Raw genomic sequence first — 21,311 nt, forward strand, 5'->3', positions numbered from 1 at the left:
AGCAGTAAAGAAGTGCCCCTGTTGTCCAACACGTGATACGAAGACTTCTCAACTTGGAAGCACAAGCCCGATCTGGGAGGAAAGCAGTGCAATTTGGCAAAGATGAAAACCAACAGAGGTCAGGAAGGAGAACCTCGGGACTGGGGTTTGGACCTGGCGGACGAGGCCAGCTGCAGATCCCGGCGACACCGCGCCGCCCGGGTCATCGGCCCCCGCGTCTCTTCTGCCACCGCGTTACTGCCACCATCGAGTGCCTTCCACTGCCGACGGGACGTCCTCCGCAGACGCTCGCCCCCGGGAGGTGGGGGGACGCCGGAGGCCTCCCCAGATCGCAGACGTGCAGCTTCGGACCGGAGCCCGGGCGGCCTCTGCCGCCAGCGACCTCGCTCCGGCCCGCGGGCTGCCCGGCTTCCCGCGAGGTGGTCGCGGAGCAGGAGGGGCGGAGAGCCGGGCGCGGCGGCCCGAGCGACGAGGCTCCCGGGCGCAAGGCCTCGCTTTCGTGGCTTTGAAAACTTTCCAGCGCGCGTGCCACGGCGACGCGCAGCGGCCGGGCCGGAGCCCACGCGGCCCGCGCCTCCCGCGGGGAACTTTTCGGCGCCCGGCTGCCTTGTCACTCTCGCTTTCCGATGCGCCTCCCCCTGGGCTCGCGCTCCCCGCGCTGCCTCCCTCCCTCCCTCCCTCCCTCCCGCCGAGGAGCTCCCCCGGGCGCCCGCGGCTCGCGTCCCCGTCCCCGCCGCTCCGCGCTCGCCCTGCCCGGCCGCCCCGCCGCCCCGCGTCTCGCTTTTCAAAATGGCCCGGCCCCGTCCCGCGCCCTGAGAGCGCGGCGAGCGCGGCGCCGAGCCCCGGGCGGCCCCCCGGAGCGGGGAGCGCGGGGAGCGCGCGGAGCGGACGGCAGGGGAGGGGGGGGGGCGGAACGGGGGGAGCGGAGGAGGGGACCCGCCGCCAGGGGCCGGCTGCTAGCTCCGCGCCGACTTTTCGCCAATGGTCCAAAGCGACATGTCCAAGTCGCCTCCCACAGCGGCGGCGGCGGCGGTGGCGCAGGAGATCCAGATGGACCTGCTGGAGAACGCGGCTCCCGCGGGGGCGCTCGGAGCGGCCGCACAGGTAGCGACGGCGCCGCGCCTTCTCCTTTCTTTGTGAGCATTCCGGGCGCCGACCCCCCGGCTCTCCCGGCGCCTCCTCCGCCGGGATCCCTCGCCTCGCCGCTCCCCTCCCGCCCGGGCTCCTCCGCCGCCTCCTCTCCCCTCGCCCTTTGCCACCCACTTCGCCCTTCCCGGCGCCGGGGGACCCTGCCCCTTCCCGCCGGTCCCCGGCTCTGGTGCGGCTTCCATTTTTCTCTGCTTCCGAAAAGCGAGTGCGAAGGGGCGGGGGGGAGAGACCTCCGGGTCTTCAGAGGCTGCCCCCGGGGCTGCTGGGTCAGCCCTCCTCGCCCCTTCCCGGGAGAGGCACATGGATAGACATGAACCAGGCGAGCGGACTGGACCTGCTCAAGATCGTGAGTCCGGGTGGGCGGGAGGGGCTCGGCTCCCCCCGACCCTTCCGGGCGAGCTCGGAGCTGGGGTGGGGAGGCAGCGTGGGAGGGGGTAGGGGTGCGCAGGGGCGGGGGGCGCTCCGGGCACCGGGCGCAGCCCGGACCCCCCCCCCCGCCCCCGCACCTGGGGCGTTCTGCCGCCTTGACGGCTCAGCTCCCCTCGCGCCGCTTGCCGCCGTCTGCCTGCACCCCTCTTTCTTTCTCTTGAGAGAGTTGGGGACGCGAAAGTTTTTATTTTTCCTCCCCCCCCCTCCCTGAAATGTTAGCCGTTCCAGGGAGCCCCGGGACCCCCTTCCTCTCCGATGAGTATTAGCGGTTTCTGGAAAAATTCCGGTTTGCTGCTCGTTGTGAAATAGGAGATGTCAGTTGTGGGCGTTGGGCAATGATAAGGTGGTGGCTTTTACGTAAGGCTTTGGCAGGTACAGTTTGGATTACAGACACCTCCAGGTCTCAGCGGTAAGGAGTCTCTCAACTTTTATCATGCCAGGGAGATGACTTCAGACTCCGAGCTGTGGGCTGCTGGGCGAGCGATGTGAGGAGGTTAGGATTACATTTCAAGCATCGTTTTGGAGAAATGTCTCTTTGCCTAGCGATACGGGCTTGTTGATTTCAAGCCTGCATTTGCTAGATTGTAATTTGTGGTGGTTACATATTTCTGTACTTTAAAAAAAAAAACTTATCAATATGTCGTTTCTATTTTTTATATTTATATATGCTCAAGAGAGAGCGTGTTCTTAGAGTGTTGTTTCCTGTAGCAGTGAGTGGGAGGGAGTAGGACACGGTAATAAAGGTTACAAATGTTTTGTTGCCATTGTTGTTTTGATAGGGGATAGAAATTGACGGCTCTGAGATTCTGTTGATACCGTTAATAATGGCGGTGTCAGTGGCCTAATCATGGAGCTTTAGTGAACTTTCTTTTACCACTGGGAAATAACCTTGCTAACTTAAAACACATAATTCACTTAGATTTGAGATGGAAGAAAAATGTGGAAACCAAATTGTGTAATCAGAAATCCATTTCTTTCATAGGGATAGCACAGCTAGCTTTTAGTCGGCCTTGGGCTGTTTGGCTGCTGAACCAGGGAGGGGACCTATAGCTAACCACCTACATTCCCATCTAGCTTCTGCCGGGGGACCTGAATTCTTACCAACACATGTCACATTTGTTCTAAGCTCCTGATTTGATCTAGACTCTTAACCAGGTTAGATGATAGTGAGAAATGTACTCCGAGAACTCATTTATTTCTGGATGAAGGTCTTGAATTTTGATAGAAGAAAGGATTTTTAGGCCATTTTTTTTTCTTTGATCTTCCTTTAGGGATTTTTTTTTTTTTTTAAAGTTTTCATTCTTATGATAAAAATAGAGTTCCTGAATTCCTGGAGATCAAAGTTACTGCTGACAGAAAACATGACTGCATTTAGATAAGAAATACTAAATTCACTTAGTGATTTATGTCGTTAAATGCAAGTCAACAAATTGTTAGTTGCAGCTATGAAATGATTCATATGTGAGGAGACACCGTTTCTGCCTTCAAGGGTGACAAATGTGTGGCAATTGTACGGTACAGGACTGTAAGTGAGGTACTGAATCTTCTATGGTTTTCGAGGAGTAAAGATCACAAACGTTCTATAGGGAGTAATCTGCAAGGACTTCATAGAAGAGGTGGCTTTTGAGAAGAGCTTCGAAGGGTGGGTGAGGTTTGACCCGAGATTGTTTGTCAGAGAGATGGTGGGAGCCATATAGGAGGTAAAGTCGCAAAAATTGTAAGTCTTGTAACATATTGATCATGTGTAGCTTCAAGAGAGTATGGAAAGGTACAGATTGGGCGGAGTTCGGCAGCAGATTGACAAGGCAATTTGAGGCCACATCTTGGAGGCATTGGAACCTGCCGTGTGATGAATGATAGAACCATGGAAGGGGTTCAACCAAGGAGTCGCATTCAGAAGATACACCTGGGAATGTTCTGGAAGGTATTTTAGAGTGTCAGGAGTCCAGAGGTGGAGCTGCCAGACAGGAGATTGGTATAACAGTTTGGACAAGAGGTATTAAGGCCTAAACTAAAGAGAGAGAGAGAGAGACGATAATGGATACGACAGGCCCGTGCGTGAGACACTTCAAAGACTCAATGCACAGGAATTGGCTAGTGAGTGGATAAATATACGAGAGGGAGGAAGAAGGGAGGAAAGGATATTACAAGCAGGTTGGAGGTATAAATATTCAACTGTGTCCACATCTGTCTCGTTGCTTTCTCTACCTTCCGAAAATGAAAGCAGTTTTCCTTGAATTGTGTGTCTATCACCTCGGGTATTTGAGGGAAACTTTGCCATGCTTATTTGATTTCTAATAATAAATCATGGCATCGTAGGATCAGAGGGCTGTGAAACCTTGGCATCTATTCTCTGGGCAGGACAGGACAGCAGTAAAACCGCCTAAAAGAGGGGCGGGGGGCGGGCTGTCTCAGGAGCGTCCCCTTTTTTTTTGTGATACTGAGTAATAGTAAATCTACTTAGAAATGGGATTTTCACTTGCAAATGGTGTGTCTAAGCAATCACGGGTTTTAAGAATCCTTTTTTTTTTTTTTACCTCTGGATTTTATTACCAGTTCTGTATGAACAGAAGATTTAGATTCACAGACTTCCCATTCTCCTTTTTTATGTTAATAATCCCGTCGAGGGAGGGATGGGGCACCCCTCCTACACCCCAACCCTTTCAGTCCAGCACATAAACAACACAAATAAGTTTCTTACACGAGAAGAGGGTTGGCAGTCTAACTACAGGTTGTAAGTTCTGATGGAAGCAAACGGCATCGCTTTTTGGGTAACCTGCCGAACAGCGTCACTGCAAACTTGGGCCACCTCCAAAGTCGGGCGCCAGTCTGGTATTCTGCCTCCAAAGCTTCAAATCTGCATTGTCTACGACTATAGCCCCCAGCCACGCGTAGCCTGAACTGAGATGTGCTCTACATGTCAAATGCACACCAGATTCCAGAGACTTGATACGAAATAAAGAATATACGTCTCATTAATCATTTTTATATTGATAACATGTTGCAGTGGTAACTGTTTGGATATATTGGTGTAAATAAGATACAGCATTGCCATTGATTTCCCTTGTTGTTTGCCTTTCTCGTGTGGCTACTAGAACGTTCCAACGACACGGGCTTGCATTATATTTCTGTCGGGCAGCATTAGTCTAAAATGTGGCACTGGTAAATCTCAGGGGAGTGGACTCGATGGTGTGTGATGGCCGGGTGGATGGGAAGCAGGTGAAAGGGATTGAGAATAGGATAGAGACGGAGGAGACGGGCAAGAAACAAGACGGGTATGTCAGCGCTTTCTGCCCGAAAGAGATTGTAACCGGCACCTCCAGCCACACCTGAAAACGAACAGACAGTAACCAGAGGTCCTGTTTGTTTTGCTCCTAGCAACAAGACCCAGCTGGTTCCACCCCAGCGGAGTTTGCCAGATGCTTTTCAAGCATGTTGTAGTAATACCAGCTGATAGTGGCAACATCCTGAATCACCGTAGCAAGGAGCTTTATCTGAAAAGGGCAGCGGCCTTTCTCCTGGGGCTCTCGAATCACGTCCGTGTGGTTTTCCAGAAACACTTTTAGGTCCGAGGTAGAGCTTAGTCTTTTCACAGTCTCCAGAAAGAGTGACCGTGGGTCTCGTGCGTCACGTTTTGCTAAAATCTTCCCTCCGCCCCCCCCCCCCATCCCTTTCCTCCTGATTGGTATTTTCGTCCTGGTACCTGTTGCTGGATTTGATTCCGTTGAATTGCAGTGACGTAGCTTTAGTCCTTTCAGGAAGAGCTGAGCAAAATGTGTTAACCCCGTAACGGGTGGTGGCACCCTTCCCTGTGTGGCTGCAGCAGTTGTCACTGTCCTACAAATGACACACTCAGCATACGCTTACTGTCACAGCTACGCGGAGTTAGAATTAATTATGACACCACCACCAGTAGCCGAGGCTGCCTTAGAGTTCTTTCCAGGCCTGGCTGGAGGCTGCTTATGAAGAGGGCAAGGTTGATCTTCTCCTGCCTTCCCTGCCCCTGAACTTCCCCACTAGACATTTCTCTGCCGTCTGGCCTTGTCCCTCCTTCCTTGTCTACCTCCCGATCCCCAACGCAGTTCTCTTTAGGCTGCCTCTGGAGTCCTTTGTGTAAACTGATCCATACAGAAAAGAACTTACGGTCTCCTTCCCTTTTCCTAGGGAGGTAATCTCCATTACTTTACTCCTCGTAAAGGATCTGACAGTCTTGTTCGTACTAAGCTATCATTAAATGAGGAGATTTAATGTCTGATTTCTCTCTGGATCATTTTCGCTTAGTTTGTCTGCGGTTCAGAGGGATAAACCTCAATGAATGCTAATCGAGAGAGATGGAAACTAATTTCAGGTATCAGCATTATGCTCACGAGGAGCAGTCTGTAGGGAGGAGAACGGTCACCCTATCTATCAACCACAGAAGCGGCATCATTCTTGAAGCTGTCCCCAGGGTCTGCCAAGCCAACTGAGTGTGCACGGGTGGGCTCAAATCTCCAGTTAACTGGCAACTTCTAAAATTAACTACTATTGTCTATTTCAACCATACAGAAATTAGGTTTCAGTGATCTGTGAAATATGAACATTTAAAACTCCAGTCCAATTTTCAAAGTCGTTTAGTATCAGAGAAGACATTCATTTACACAGAGCTGATATTTGACATCATCGTGACTGTTGGATATCATTTTAATAAGTCATTTATATACTTGTGGAAATTTCTAGAATTTTTTTCTAGTTCCTGAAATCTGACTTAGCTTGGTTGATGTCTTAGGAGAAGTAAAGGAGTTTAAGTTTACAGTTTTCTTTTTCTCCTTTTTGCTGTGGTGAGACAACAATTTGTTTTTAGTAAGCTTCACATAACTAACAGGCAGTGAGTGGAAATGAGTGACTTTTTCAGGCTGTGTTCCAAGAAGGATTTAGGGGTCTGCACGTGTCAGGGAGAGTATTATGGGTTACACTTTGTACTCTGGCCAAACACAGACTCCCTTTCTCCTCTCCCTTTGGTGTCCTGACACTTGGGTGACTCTGATTATGAATCGTTTTATATATTGGGTGTTCATATATTTAGTGTTGCTAAAAAAAAAAAAAAATTTAGAAAAGCCATTTGTCCTAAAGAAGCTACATTTGCAGTAGCCCCTGAACTAAGAAAACTATATACTTCTTTACCAGGTGGAGGCAAGTAAATATTTGATTAATCTTTCTTGCCTTCCTCTGTTTTGGGAAGATTTGACCTTTACTTTCTTCTTCTTCTTCCTCTTCCTCTTCTTCCTCATAATTCCTGCAGATGAAATGCTCTAGTCTCCATTTTCAAGGATTTAGAGTAACTAAAGAGCAAGTAATTTCAGCAAGATGGACTTCATTTTAAATATTCATTGGATCAGAGGAAACTTTGCTTTGTAATGGTAGTATAAATTTTCACTAACATTTTTTAAAGTACATCGAAATGGACTATATTAGCTTTCCAAAAGATGCTTTAATTTGTTTTCCTCTTGATCTTGGGTATTGTTACAAGAAACGTTAAAAATTAAAAAGGAGACTATAGGAGAGAAATGATTGCTATAATTAGTAAAAGGCCAGAATAGAGGTGTAATTACGCATATCTGCTTATTTTAGCTTTTAAAAAATTTGATACATAATAAGGATTTGCTATAACACTATTAAGAAATGAACAAGTTAATACTTTGAATAAAGCATTCTCCTTAAATTTAAGTGAAGAGGAAAGTATATATATTTTAAAACTATCACCAGTTTGCATGGGCTTCGACGGGCCACAGTTTTTTGTTGTTGTTGTTTAGTTGGTTTTGTTTTTGTTTTAGTGTGCAAACTGTGCCTTAGTACAGTCGAAAACTGATAATCTAACATATATGCTTAAATATATATAGCATAGGTAGCCAAGTGCACCTGAAGTTATGTTGATGAACAGTGTTCGTAGGGGCCCAGAAAAATTAACATGCAGATACAATTAAACACTTTTTAAAGGTATCTGATTTCTTGCAGAGAACGGTCTCCTCCTCTGGGACAGAATGTCTGAAATATTGTGTGGTTTTCACAGTGCCTGTTGTGCATTTATGAGCAACCACGAAAAGCTTACACACCAAAGCAGCTGAATAGTAAAACATATTTATCCTGAAAAAAATCTGAAGCAAATGACCATGATAGAATTTCAGACTCACTTTCCACCCATTTCAAAATGGTACTGGAAGGACAACATCATGATGGAGTAAGGTTATATTTTGACTTTGTTCTCAAAGATGATTGTATGCTCCTCATGAAGACAAATAGTGTGTTTAAAAAAAAAAAAGAAAATTTAACATAGATTTGCTCCCCAACCCCCAAAGAAACATGTTAGGCCTTTAATAAAAATCTTTCAAAGGTAATAAGTCTTTTTCTGTATGGAAATATATATTTTTTTCTGTATGGAAATATATACACACACACACACACACATACATACATACATACATACATACACATTATTTAAAGAACTTCTCATGCTTTATTTTAGTGTTCTTAGGCTTTGGAAGAAAGACACTTCTGTCCAAACCTTTGTATAATAATTGGAAAAGGAAGAACGCTCTTGAAAGAATGTTATTTTTCAACAGTTTACTGAATAATGTTTACATAAGTAAGAAGAATAAGCTGCTGAGTGAGGAGAACGTTGTATAATACATTGTGAAAGCCCAGCCTAGGTTGTCTTTCCTTTTATGAAGCTGAGAGTTAATTAAATACCATGGAAACACATTTGTATTATACAAATCCCGTAGATGCTTGAAAGAGAACAAACATCTTTAAGAAAAATTCTTGCTTTAAGATTATACCACCGTCTCACTGATTGCAAAGTCCTGTAACTTACTCATAACACAAATGTTTGTAGTAGATTTCAGTTCACCTAAGTGCTACATATACCATGGTTTATGGGATATTTCTCTTTTTAATTAAAAACATATGTGTGTGTCCAATATCACAAAGTAGTATTTTCAAGACCTGAACACACTGATTTTTTTTAAAAGTAACTTTTGTAAATTCTGATGAACTAATGAAGCCTCTTTGAGTCTCATCATTCTAAATGTTACATACCTTACCCCATCTTTTCCCCACTCTTCCAGGCTGTGTGTGATATTACTTTTTATACTACGTATATTACTTCTTAAAATAAGTGTGTCAGTTTTAAAATATTATTCTGACCCCGTGCCATATGCTAGGTCTCATACTAAATGCTCTAAACCTGTTATTTCATTTAATACTTAACCCGGTGAGGTGAGTGTTAATATCCCCTTTTAAAGGAAGAGAAGCCTGTTGTTTGGAGAAGTTAAGACATTGGCTCACTTTCTGCTCTAGCAGGGTTCCAACCTGTGTGCGTTGAACTGTAAAGCTCAGCCTTGAGCTACTTTTCGATTGTATGTTAATGTTCAATATTTGCAACGACGTTATCTTTGCCTGGAATTAAACAGAGATTGATGCATAGTTTATTCTCCGTGCTCCGAATGCAAACGGTAGACATAATAGGAAAAGCAAGTTCATTTGCATACGTTCAGGCTTGGCTCGATCACGTCAATTGAAGCAAATTGTCTCACTTTTTAACGTCCTGTTCTGAAATGCTTGTTTTATTATCGTTAGGATTCTATGAAACTTAGTTTTCCTGTGTGCTCAGCAAAATCGCTAAGTGGATAAAAAGCCAGATTTTCAGATCCCATTCGAACATGACAATAACGGGCCAGGCATTTTTATGAACTAGTTTTAATTTCATCGCATCCACCACCTCGTCTGTAGCCGTTTCACCACTTCCAAAAGCAGTCTCTACATCCGTCGATCACAGGAGGAGCTGGCACCGTGTTTCCTCCGTGTTCCCTCTGGACCTGTAGAGAAACTTCTGTATATACATACATATGTATATAAATAAGTTTCAGGGCCAGCAGAGTTCATACTGCACGATGTTCTTCAGCCACCATATGCAGTTCTTACAAGTACCTATGGAGTTACAGATTAAAACATGAAAAACAGCCAAAATGGAAGCCCGCACCACTGGGCTGCTGGAAACAGCTTTTCGTTATGCACAATCTGTCGACGCGTCACCTTTTCTCTCACCTTGCTGTTGTAGCTCCTTTGGTCTCTCCTGCACCGAAATCCTTGCTTTTAAACGTTTTTATCTTCAATGGCTTTGCCTCCAGATGACAGGTATGCTAGCAGATCACACAAGTTGGTTTAATTCGCACGTTATTGAACCCTTTGTCTGGAAACCTCTTTTCCCTACAAACTCACCATTTTGAAATCGATACTTGTGATTCCAGTGTCATTTTCTAATGACGCCCACATGATGGCAATTTATATTTTGTTTTGGTTTTTGACCCCTTTCTAGAAGTAGGCCTAGATTTTGGTGAAGAAGGTCTAACAATAATCTCATTTATCTTTTTTTTTTTTTTTTTCCCTTTCTCTTGTAGTCATATGGAAGAGGAGCTAGAAGGAAAAACAGATTTAAAGGATCCGATGGGAGCACTTCCTCGGACACTACCTCAAATAGTTTTGTTCGTCAGGTAAGAGAGCTCTTAAATTTCTGGTTCACAGAGGTAGATTCAAATGAATTTAGTTTTTTGAAGCTGATTTTTATACCATTACCCTTAAGATGTATGTGGTATGATGGTACTTACTTTCAGTTAAAGTGAAAAGCGTGCAGTTTCATGTGATACTTAAAATACTTAAATTTTAAGTGAGATCACGAAGTAATTCCACCCTTTCCTGGCAAGTTGGGGAAAGACAAGTGTAAAATTCACTACGGAGGATTTCTTCATAACAGAATGAGTGAACTCCAGCAGAAATGATTATGGCTTTGGGTGTTTTTTTTCGGCCGGGGGAGGGAATCTCATGTTGTGGGCATCCGTGTTGCCAACTATGAACTTGAAATACCGGTGTTCCCCTAGCTTGAGTTTTCCTCTTCCCTGTTGGGAATTGGATTGTTAGAGAGGAAACTGTTCTTGGTCTTGGAACAACCGAGGCTACTAAGGTTAAATAAAGCATATGATATCTTTGCGGCATAACTTGAACTGCCTTTGGAGACGTAGCTTTTATATCAGGTGCTATGTGGGGTATTCCTGTCCAGCTGTTTGCAACTGTCCCCTAGACAGTGAGCGTCCACATCTTTAACATAGAAAACATTCACACGTGCTAACAGAAAGGATTTTAACTGCCAGAGCAAGAACACAGGCAGCCCTATCTCCGAGGACAGTAGGTTGTGTGTCTAGACTAAAGTCTTGCCAGGTGTAAATGCGTGTGTATCTTCATGCGACTAACGCTTCTCGGTGGAAAAGAAATTGGGAAGGACAGTGCTAGACAGAACCTGATTCCGTGGCTGAAGGACTCCCAGTATCTGGCCCTTGTGCCCCGAGGAATATGTCGGCCACAGGTCTTTCCCCCCAGATGATGGCGGTCAACCGGAACACCCCCATTTCTCTTGCTGGCCACTTTTCCTGTTGCTTCTTGCGCCCCTGCTCCGACACGCTCCCCCCACGGTTGGTAGCACTTGGGCTTCCATTTGTTCACCTGCCGCACCACTGGGGATTCTGTTCTTGGCTGGTTGCTGCCTCCTTCCACTTTCGCGACACAGACAAAGGATGATCCCTCTTTGGCCCCCAGTTCCCTCTCTGCAATGTCAGCTATGCCAAAGGTATGTCTGAGTAACTCACACGCAACGGGAAAAATCTTGGTTCTGGTCTGTGCCAATTAAGAATTGTTTCGGTTGCAGGAAGTTAGAACAAGAGTTGGTTAGGAAAGAATGGGGCTATTTTGCTAAGAAACATTTAGAAAGAAAAACAGAGCTGTGTTTTAACGGTGTCAGAAAGAAGGAGCCGGGAAGGGCCCAAGAGGAGCCAAAGGTGTGTGCGTTGGCAGAATCCAGGCGCCATGGTCCTAAGAATAAATGAAGGGCCTGAGAAATAGTTGCTTAGCTTAGGTGAGTCAGTGCACAGAAAGTCACCCAAGGCCTTTTCCATTTCAAGCATCCATCTCGATTCTGCCTCTGGGACAAGGAGACTGAACCAGAGGAGTGAGAAGCCACAACTGTGAGTCATTATCTCGGGGCCGGACGTCCGAAGCAGAAAAAAAATAAGCTTCTTAGAACACGTGGTAGTTGTGGCAAAGCCACACAAAGCGACAGGCAGGTTGTCGAGATTGCATGGGAAGAGAAACTGATGTTTGAAGTGAATGCCTTGTTGTGGGCAGAAATGAAGAGTAAACCGAGTCCTCTGTTGCTCATCTTAGCCCTGTTAAAAATGTCATTGTGAGACAATGGTTGGACTTCACTTTCCAGTTGCCCCTGGCCGTGGATTTCTCTTTCATGGTGCTTTGAGAATTTCATTCCTTAACTTCATTCATTAAGGGGTGATTGCCACACTGCATATAAATTAACTGCGATTTGCTTTTCTTCACGATAACTTCCTTTCGCTTTTGCCTTCCTGGTGATGTGTGTGAGATTCTGTGCTTGAAACACAAAGATTATAAAGAGAGTTGTTAAAACTACTTAATGTGAATTTAGATCTGTATTGCCAAAACTTATGTGGGCATTTAAGAAGACAAGACAAAATAAAGCAAAACAAAACAACAACAACAACCCCCCCCCCCCTAAAAAAAACCCCTGTATCCTAAAGGGGCATCTCTTTGAAATAAAATAAAACCCATCTTCCTGAGTCCTAGAATGAGGTGTGTGCCATGGCATGGGTTTGGGGTGATGATTACACAGGTAATGATTTCAAGGACCCTGAAGTGCCGACTTCCTTCCATCACAGAAGGAAAACCAGTGTCTGTGGCCAGAATGCTGAGTTAAAACCTAGTTTTCCTTCGATAATTTAATCTCTATTCTGTTCAAAGCAGCATTCATATTTTGCTGCCATTTGAAAATAAGCAAACGTTACCTTGATAGAACTAGATATTTAACAGAGATGATTTCATCAGAGTGTTTGAAGAAATGCAAGGTAGATGTTAGATTATTAAGTCACCTGAAAGAACATCTTTTAAATGTGTTCTTTTTATCATAAGTAGATGTTTTGTTAAAACAAGTGACTTGTGTCTATGTATGTTGCTTACCTGTCTGTGGCTGGGGCATTTGTATAATTGGTAAATCACTACAAGTGGGATCTATTTAAAAATATCTTACAGTTAGATCATATTCCTGCCCTTGAATTAAAAATCATTTCCATATAACTTTGAAACCTTAGAATTATATTTTTAAAAATATTATATTATTTGTAAAGACTTTTTAACTATTTGGTAACCACTAGGTACTTCAGAAAGTTTCAGAGTTTGGAAATGAAAATTTTGTATAATAAATATATTAAAAATTTCAAAAATAAATAACTGACAGAATAGCATAGACTTGGCTCTGAACGGAGTTGTATCTCCCCCCAATTCCTATGTTAGTTGTGTTTGGGGGGGTCTATAAGGGGATAACAAGGTTAGAGGAGATCATATAAGAGCAGGTCCATAATCCTACAGCACCGGCAGCCTTATAAGAAAGAGATACCAAGAACGTGCACGCACGGTAAAATAGCCATGTGAGGACATAGTGAGAAGATAGCCATCTGCAAGCCAAGGAGAGAAGCCCCACCAGAAACCCACCCTGCCAGCATTATGATCATGAACTTCCAGCCTCCAGAACTGTGAGAAAATAGATTTCTGTTGTGTAAGCCTCTCCCCCTCTGGTGCTCTGTTATGGCAGCCATAACAGAGTAATACAGGTATGTATATAATGGGGTTGGAAAACAGGCCTGTTTTATGTATTTATTTATTTATTTACTCTTAAAGTAAACATTCTTACTGATCTGTAACAAAAATGGCCCCAAATGCACAAATCATAAGTGTTCAGTCTGATGAGATTTCACAGAGTAAGTCCCCATGTGACTATCACCCAGGTCAAGAAATCAGTATCACCAGCACCTGAACTCCCCCTTTTGACCCTTCTCAACCATTATTCCCTTCTTCCTTACTAAAGCTAGCCCATTACTTCTTCTTTTTATACCATAAATTCCTGTGGCCTGTTTTTGGAGTTTTATATAAATAGAATCATTTATATCTGAATCCTTTCACTCAGCCTTACGATGGTCATATTCGTCTGTGTTGTGTGTTGCAATAAACGGTGAATCTTCTTTGCCGTATAGCACTCCACTGTTTAAATATAGCACAATTGCTTCTCTACTTTACTATTGCTAGACATTGGGTTATTTCCTGTTGGGGTTATTGAGAGTATGGCCGTGTACATGTTCTTGTATCTACCTTTGGTATGTGTACGCATGCATTTTTGTTTGATCAGTAGAGTGGGATGGCAGGCCATGTGAACGTATGTGTTTAACTTAAGTACACACTACAAGCCAGTTTTCCAGAGTGGTTGAGCCAGTCTGCACCCCCACAAGTAGTGGGGAGCAGTGTCAACTGTTTCACGGCCTTGCCAACACTTCGTATCGTCAATGTTTTTCCTTTTAGTCATTCTTGTGCCAGCGGTATGAATAGCCCTTTCCCTGATGACTAAGTCACAACTTACCCATGCTGGATTTTAGCCCTGTGGCTGTTTGATGAAAATTGTCTCCTAACCGTTTGTTGGAACATGTTGAAACATACTGGAATGCGGTAGAACGTGAACATGAAGATAAGTCTACAAAGTAGAAGGCTGAGAGGCCTTCACCCATGGTTTTATTTTATTTTTCCAAACTTTTTGTGGTATATTTTGTACCCATCATTTGTTCGTGGTGCTCTAACTAAAGTTATTTTGTAAGAAGGATCCTTAGTCTTAAGGAAAAGTTGCTTATAGATGGGTTTCTGCTTTAGGTCCTGAAGCAGGATAACAGGGACCATGAAAGAATTTCACAGTCATAGATAAAGATTCTCGGTTGTTAGTTCATCAGTTGACTCTAAGTTAACCAACTGAACAGTCGTCTGGTCCTTTACATCATCAGCCTGTTTGAGGTCAGTGATATTTCAGAGCCGGGATTGGAGGACGACTTCCTTCTTAAACTTAGTTAATTTCCCCTTGGACATCAGTTTTATGCAGGGGCTCTGGGAGAGGGGCGGAGCCCTGATCAGCATTGCAGCATGGCCACTGCCCATGGGTTGTTGGCTACATGTTTCGTATATTGGTAGGCTTTTCCAGGTGCTGTGGGAACCGAGGTCGCTATGATTTCTACTCTATATAAGCTTGTTGTGAAGTGATGGCCGAGCTCACCTTATCTATCAAGCATTTCCTAAAACCATTAGTTGGAGGGAAAGTTAATTGTGGTGTCTTTTAACTGTGGTCTTCCTCCTTTATGCTGCAGCGGAAATGTTACATATATGCAATATATGTTCACAGTATACTGCACTTAAAATTTCCATAGTTCTCTTTGATGTATATTGTATTAGGAGACTTACTTAAAATGGTTTCTTTTCAAGAAGGAGGTGGTGAGTGGTTAGGGGTCGCTGTGAAAGGACTAGAGTCTGAAGCCAGGCTGCTCAGTCTGAATTCCGGCTCTGCCACTTACTAGTTGGCCTTTGGACCAGCAGCTTAATCTTTCTATTCCCCAGCATTTTTACCAGGGAAATAGTGCCGACTTCCAAAGTTAGTTGAAAGGATTGCATGAGTTCAAATTTGTTAATTGCTTAGAACTGTAGCTGATATCTAGCAAGTACTATTGAAGAGCATATTATTATTATTTATAAATACTATAGGCCATTGAGAACATCAGTTAAAACCCGCATAAGAAGTAGAGCATGGCAGAGGAAATCTTTTTTTTTTTTTTTTTAATTTTTTTTTTTCAACGTTTATTTATTTTTGGGACAGAGAGAGACAAAGCATGAACGGGGGAGGGGCAGAGAGAGAGGGAGACACAGAATCGGAAACAGGCTCCAGGCTCTGAGCCATCAGCCCAGAACCTGACGCGGGGCTCGAACTCACGGACCGCGAGATCGTGACCTGGCTGAAGTCGGACGCTTAACCGACTGCGCCACCCAGGCGCCCCGAGGAAATCTTAATAGTTAACTGATATTAATAGTTAACTATTATTTCATTGTTTACTGCGTATTCTTTCTGCACCTCTATTTGAGGCACAGAGAGGTTAAGTAACTTGTCCACAGTCACATGACAGGTAGGGTTGGAGTCAGATTTTGAATCCAGGTAACTGACCCCAGATTCTTGCTTTTATTGGATAGGCTACATCTCCTTGTAACAAAAGCCATGAGTAAATCAAATTGAATGACAAATGCTTTATTCTTTCAGCTAAGGAAGACACGTGGAAAGATTTCTACCAGTGTCTTGACTGGAGAACACATACAAAGTTAGTCTGCTTTTAACTTCCTTCCCCACAGGAAGGTGAGGATGTCTTCAGCATTGTAAATATCCCCTGGACATCATGATACAACAAACCAGCTTTATTCCCTTATTGCTTGCATCAAAAATTGCTGAGTTCCAGTTTGCGCCACCATTCAGCACACTCTGCCTCCTGTGTGAGTAACGCCAAGTGGAAAAGTAGTGCTGGGAATGTTTCCTTTCTCCCACACACACTTAGAACACACACTTAGAATCCTGAAAGTCCTCTTTTTCTTCTTGTTTTTAATACACTTGGACGTGAACTCAAGTCCGAAATCACCGGCAGCATCATGCTGGTCCACTCTGAGGTTTAGCTGAGGCTGATACAGGCCCATGAATCATTCTTATTGTGAATCTGGGTGATTCCAGGTGCATATACAACACCTGGCTTTACAGCAGGTCCGTTAGAAATGGTTTTTTAGTTCCTTAGGCTGTTGCTTCATAAACAGGCATTTTAGTTTTAATTTGTTAAGAGGCAGAAAGTGTTAAACATGCCTTCTAGGCACCCTAATTAGAATTAATGAAGATTATTGTTCCAATTATTTACGTACTAAATGGTATTTAATATATAAAGCTGCAGTTATCTTGGATTTATTGAGATTATTAAGATACCGAGGTTGTCTTCAACTCAGGGAAAAACTCTTTGTACTCTGGCTCTGTGTTGTGAACAGATATGTTGATAAAAGAACTTTATTTATCATCATAACAAGGCCAGCAAAGCTACCATTCTTAAAATTCTTGATGTGTAGGGCCTTGCTTAAAGTTATAGTCTATTAAGATAATTAAGTTGTCGTATGATGTAGCTCTTTCCTTCCAACTTCATCACAGAAAGAGAGAGAAAGAAAAAGAAAGAAAGAGAAAGAACGAAAGAGAAAGAAAGAGAAAGAAAAAGAGAAAAGAAAGAAAGGAAAGAAGGAGTGAAAGCAAAGAAAGAAAGAAAAATAAAGAAAGAGAAAGAAAGAAACAGAAAGAAAGAAAAGAAAGATAGAAAGATAGAAATCCCGGGGTCTGTTGTCAAAGGAGGAGGAGAAAAGAAGAATGAGTAGTTTATTTTAGCACCAGAACCTAAGCGAGTAAATTAATTTACTGGAAGAAAAATAGGTGGAGAAGAGTAACAAGGCCTGCCTGGCATCGAAGGATAGAACGTTTGTGCTGTTCTTTTCAAGAGATTGTGCAAGAACCGCTAACTGTATAAATTCCTCGATACTGCCAAGGTCAGGGAAACTATGTACATCTGCAAATGAGCGCTGGTCATCAAAGTTAAAGCAGCTCACGGGGGGTGGAGAGGGCAGTGTTAGTCCTTCTCTCGAGCCCAGTCACTTCTCTTCTGTGTGCTCTCTTCCTTCCTTCCTTCCTTCCTTCCTTCCTCCCTTCCTTCCTTCCTTCCTTCCTTCCTTCCTTCCTTCCTTCCTTTTTTAATTTCTTCATTTTCTTAAAGACATGTGTTCTCCCTGGCTACATTTATGTACCTGGCAGTATTCCTAAGATGAACACCAAATGCTCAGCGGATGCCTGCCAGTTTGCTTTATTTGGACGACTCCACAGCATGGCAACTTTCATTGAGAGTAACGCCGTCATCTGAGCTCTGCTATAGGCCCTGCCGTGTATGGCCAGGACCCACAAACCGTTTCCACTGCTAATTTTCACAGGTCACCCCTGCTGTGCCAACCGGGGTCTTTTGTGCGGAGACTTCAGCCTTAGGAATCAGCAAGTCTTTTTTGGAATTTTCAAGTGCCATTATTCTTTGGGGGCTCACGAGGGAGAACTCTGCAACCGATCTGGGACTGTGCTCTCGCCAACATATGTTGTGGTTGTAACAAAATAATCCTGTCGCTTCCAAGGGCTTCCCGAATACAAATCAGGATGACAAAATGGAATGAACCAAATATTTAACAGAAGGTTGCATGACACTTTCAGAACATGGCATTCTAAACAAATTCCATCTCTTCCAGTACATGTTCTGGGTGCCGCTGTTTTGGACCTTTTATTCGTTCAGATTGGCTTTAAATGCGAATGATTAATCACAGAGACACACAGCCTATTTTGTAGTTTTGTTTTGCAAAGGCAGATTAAATTGTGATAATGATTACAGACTCCAGGCCTGCGCAGACTGATATGTTTAAGGCTGGATAAATCTTTCAGCCCTTAAATACTGGCTTGTTGCCTTGTTATGCTGTATTCGTCACAAACACAACTATAAATAATAATGTGGGAGATTTATTGCCGCTGTGATTTCCTGTAAAGGTCTTTCTATCTTATTAGGCATTCACCTAGGGTTTGTGAATGATAGGACCTGTTCTGAGACCTCTTAAGAACTCGTCTTAAATATATCAGTAGAAAAATACAGAGCTTTTTAGGAAAGAATTCCCTTGTTCTTTCTACAGTGTCAATCTATATACAGCCATGAATGTTTCACTTTTTTTTTTAGGAGGCATTTTATTTATTTATTTTTTTTATTTTTTATTTTATTTTATTTTATTTTATTATTTTTTTTCAATGCTTATTTATTTTTGGGACAGAGAGAGACAGAGCATGAACGGGGGAGGGGCAGAGAGAGAGGGAGACACAGAATCGGAAACAGGCTCCAGGCTCTGAGCCATCAGCCCAGAGCCCGACGCGGGGCTCGAACTCACGGACCGCGAGATCGTGACCTGGCTGAAGTCGGACGCCTAACCGACTGCGCCACCCAGGCGCCCCTTTAGGAGGCATTTTAGAAAGTATTAAAACAAAATTTAGATTTTCATACTTTATATAATTAGCTTTAAGACGTCTTTCTTGATGTAGGTTTTGTGGGAGAACAAGGGCATGATTAGCTATGAAATCTGCCCCATCCTCAGACTGTTGTCATGTATTTGGAACACCTCCTGTGTGAACCAGGTTCAATTAAGATCCCTAATTATTAAAATGGTTTTGTGGATTGAGGCGTTTTTATCTTTGGATATCTTTTTTTCCTATTGATACAAATATGTAATTTTAAAACTGAGAATTATTTCTGCAGGTGTTTTTAGTTTCTTTGACCCTCAGATGTTTCAAATTATAATATACTTTCCACTTATGCCCCATTTTCTGCTGTTATTATCCATCCTCTTTTTGGCCAATGTCTGTAGTCTTGGAAGTCCTAGACTGAAGTAACCCCAGGAGACTAATCGAGAATTTACAAGTGATCTGATACGGAGTAACTAGTATGCCTAAGAAAATGGAATTTCATTAAATACTGAATTTGCAAAAACTGTGTCTTTCAGTTGAACCCTACACGTTTAGAAGTACCACTTAAGATCACTTACTTAGCTTAAGGTTCATTATTCATGTGTCTTAGGTCTTCATAGGCACCACACCTGAGATACTAGTCTGGTCCCACGAAGGGACAGCCTTTTTAGGGATGGAATTATTGTCAGCTTCTCTATTGATTTGTTTCTGGAAAGCTTCATGTCTGATGGTTATCAGATGCTAGAGAAGTCCGTTTTGAGATTCGGGCTTATGGCTCAAAAATATTTGCTGTGGTTCAGTTCAACAAGTAACTATTCCAATTCTGTTGCATCATTATTCCACATTCGTGACCAGGCATGTGTGTTTATTACGAAGACCCCGAGATGGAGGAAAGTGACCCAGCCCCCACCTCCACCTCAGATCTTATCTCGCTTCCTTTCTCCATGTGCTTATTTTAGAGTTTGACCAATAAGGGGCGGCGGGAGGGATAGGAAAATAGTCACAGGAGGAGGGGAGAACGTTTTTGTAGAGTCTTCTGTGGCTACGTGATTGGGAAATGAAGACGGAGCCCTTCAGGGAGTCCTTGTCCCCTGCACCAGCTCACTGTCCATGTCAACCCTCCCAAACTGCCGTCAAGTTTTAGAGAATTGTCTTGGCTCAGGGCCCTTCATGGTTCCCTTATGTCGTTGGTGTCTGTAAAACATTCCAGCGTCCACTCCTTCATTTACTTCATACCTGGTGTTGAGTCACCGGGGGACAGCTTGACTGTTTGGGCTTCTGACCAGGACACGTTGCCTTAACTCTGCTCTCCCTTCTCCATCCTGGCTGAGAGTCTGGGCACCGGGACCTCACCAGTTTTTCTTTCCTGGAAAGTAGTATTTTCTCGAAGCCAGGGTCTTCTTTCCCCTATAGGTGGAAGCTTGAGGGTTTACTCCCCTTTAGAGGTCTCACTCCCATGGAAAGATTCATGATTTCTCCTTGGTCAGGGTGCTGTATTTGAAAATTGGTAAATGGGGGGCACCTGGGTGGCTCAGTCAGTTCAGTCTGACTTCGGCTCAGGTCATGATCTCCCCGTTCATGAGTTCGAGCCCCACGTCGGGCTCTGTGCTGCCAGCTCAGAGCCTGGAGCCTGCTTCGGATTCTGTGTCTCCCTCTCTCTCTGCCCCTCCCCCATTCATGCTCTGTCTCTGTCTCTCTCTCAAAAGTAAATATTAAAAAAATTTTAAATAAAAATTAAAAAAAAATTGCTAAATGGCCAACCACCTTTAAAAAACAAAAAACAACCCCCGCCCCCCGCCCCCAACCAAACCAAACAAGCTAACTGTTCATTTGAAAGAAAAATACTGCAGGTGGTGTATTCCTTTGCTAGAGTTTTTGTAACTACGTACCACAAACTAGGCGGCTTCAACAACAGAAATCTATTGTCTCACAGTTCCGGAGGCCAAGACTATGAACTTGTCCTTCCTTCTGAGGCTGTGAAGGAAGGACCTGTTCCTGCCTCTCCCTGGCTTATAGGTGGCTGTCTTCGTGTTCATGCAATTTCTCCCTGTTGTGGGTCAGTCTCCGTATTTTCCCCACCTCCCTTTTGTCTCCCCCCCCCCCACACACTTTTTTTTAAATTTAAATTTTAGTGAAGATAACAGTGCAGTATTGGTTTCAGGAGTAGCATTAAGTGATTCATCACTTACATCACCCAGTGTTCATCACACGTGCCTCCTTAGCACCCGTCACCCATATAGCCCATCCCCCGACCCACTTCCCTCTGTCGACCCATAGTTTGTTTTCTGTCATTATAAGCATATCAGACATGTTGGATTAGGGTTCATCTGGATGACCTCATGTTATCATAATTACCTCTACGAAGACCCTATCTCCAAATAAAGTCACATCCTGAGCTCTCAGGGCTTAAGTCTTCAACGTGCGAGTTTGGAGGGGGGTGGATCATAACTCAACCCACAGTAGATGGTGATGGTTACAATTAGCTTCATATGTAATTTTGTTTTCTTGTAGCTTCCATGTTTAACATGAAGATAGATTTACACTAAAAAACCAACATAGAAATAAGTCAGAGAAAGACAAATATATGATTTCACTCACACGTGGAATTTAAGAAATACAAAGAGATGAACATAGGGGAAGGGAAGGAAAAGTAGGATAAAAAGAGAGAGGGAGGCAAACCGTAAGAGACTCTTTTTTGTTTTAGATGTTTTTT

The 21,311-nt window shown here is 43.8% G+C and overlaps 1 protein-coding gene across 4 annotated transcripts in view; it reads left to right on the forward strand.

Annotated features, from left to right (window-relative positions):
- Window positions 1-920: 920 nt before the first annotated feature.
- The window catches only part of CACNB2 (calcium voltage-gated channel auxiliary subunit beta 2), a 390,684-nt gene continuing 370,293 nt past the window's right edge, over window positions 921-21,311 (forward strand). For 3 of the 4 annotated variants that reach the window (XM_045462677.1, XM_045462680.1, XM_045462678.1), the window contains exons 1-2: window positions 921-1,104; window positions 10,011-10,103. In XM_045462677.1, the coding sequence (XP_045318633.1) occupies window positions 982-1,104; window positions 10,011-10,103 (216 nt within the window). In that variant the 5' untranslated portion in view covers window positions 921-981. Of the gene's footprint in view, window positions 1,105-1,355; window positions 1,496-10,010; window positions 10,104-21,311 lie in introns of those variants that run through there. The other variant, XM_045462679.1, reaches the window with a different exon arrangement.

The sequence above is a fragment of the Leopardus geoffroyi genome, chromosome B4 (assembly GCF_018350155.1).
Source record: "Leopardus geoffroyi isolate Oge1 chromosome B4, O.geoffroyi_Oge1_pat1.0, whole genome shotgun sequence".
Classification (NCBI taxonomy): domain Eukaryota; kingdom Metazoa; phylum Chordata; class Mammalia; order Carnivora; family Felidae; genus Leopardus; species Leopardus geoffroyi.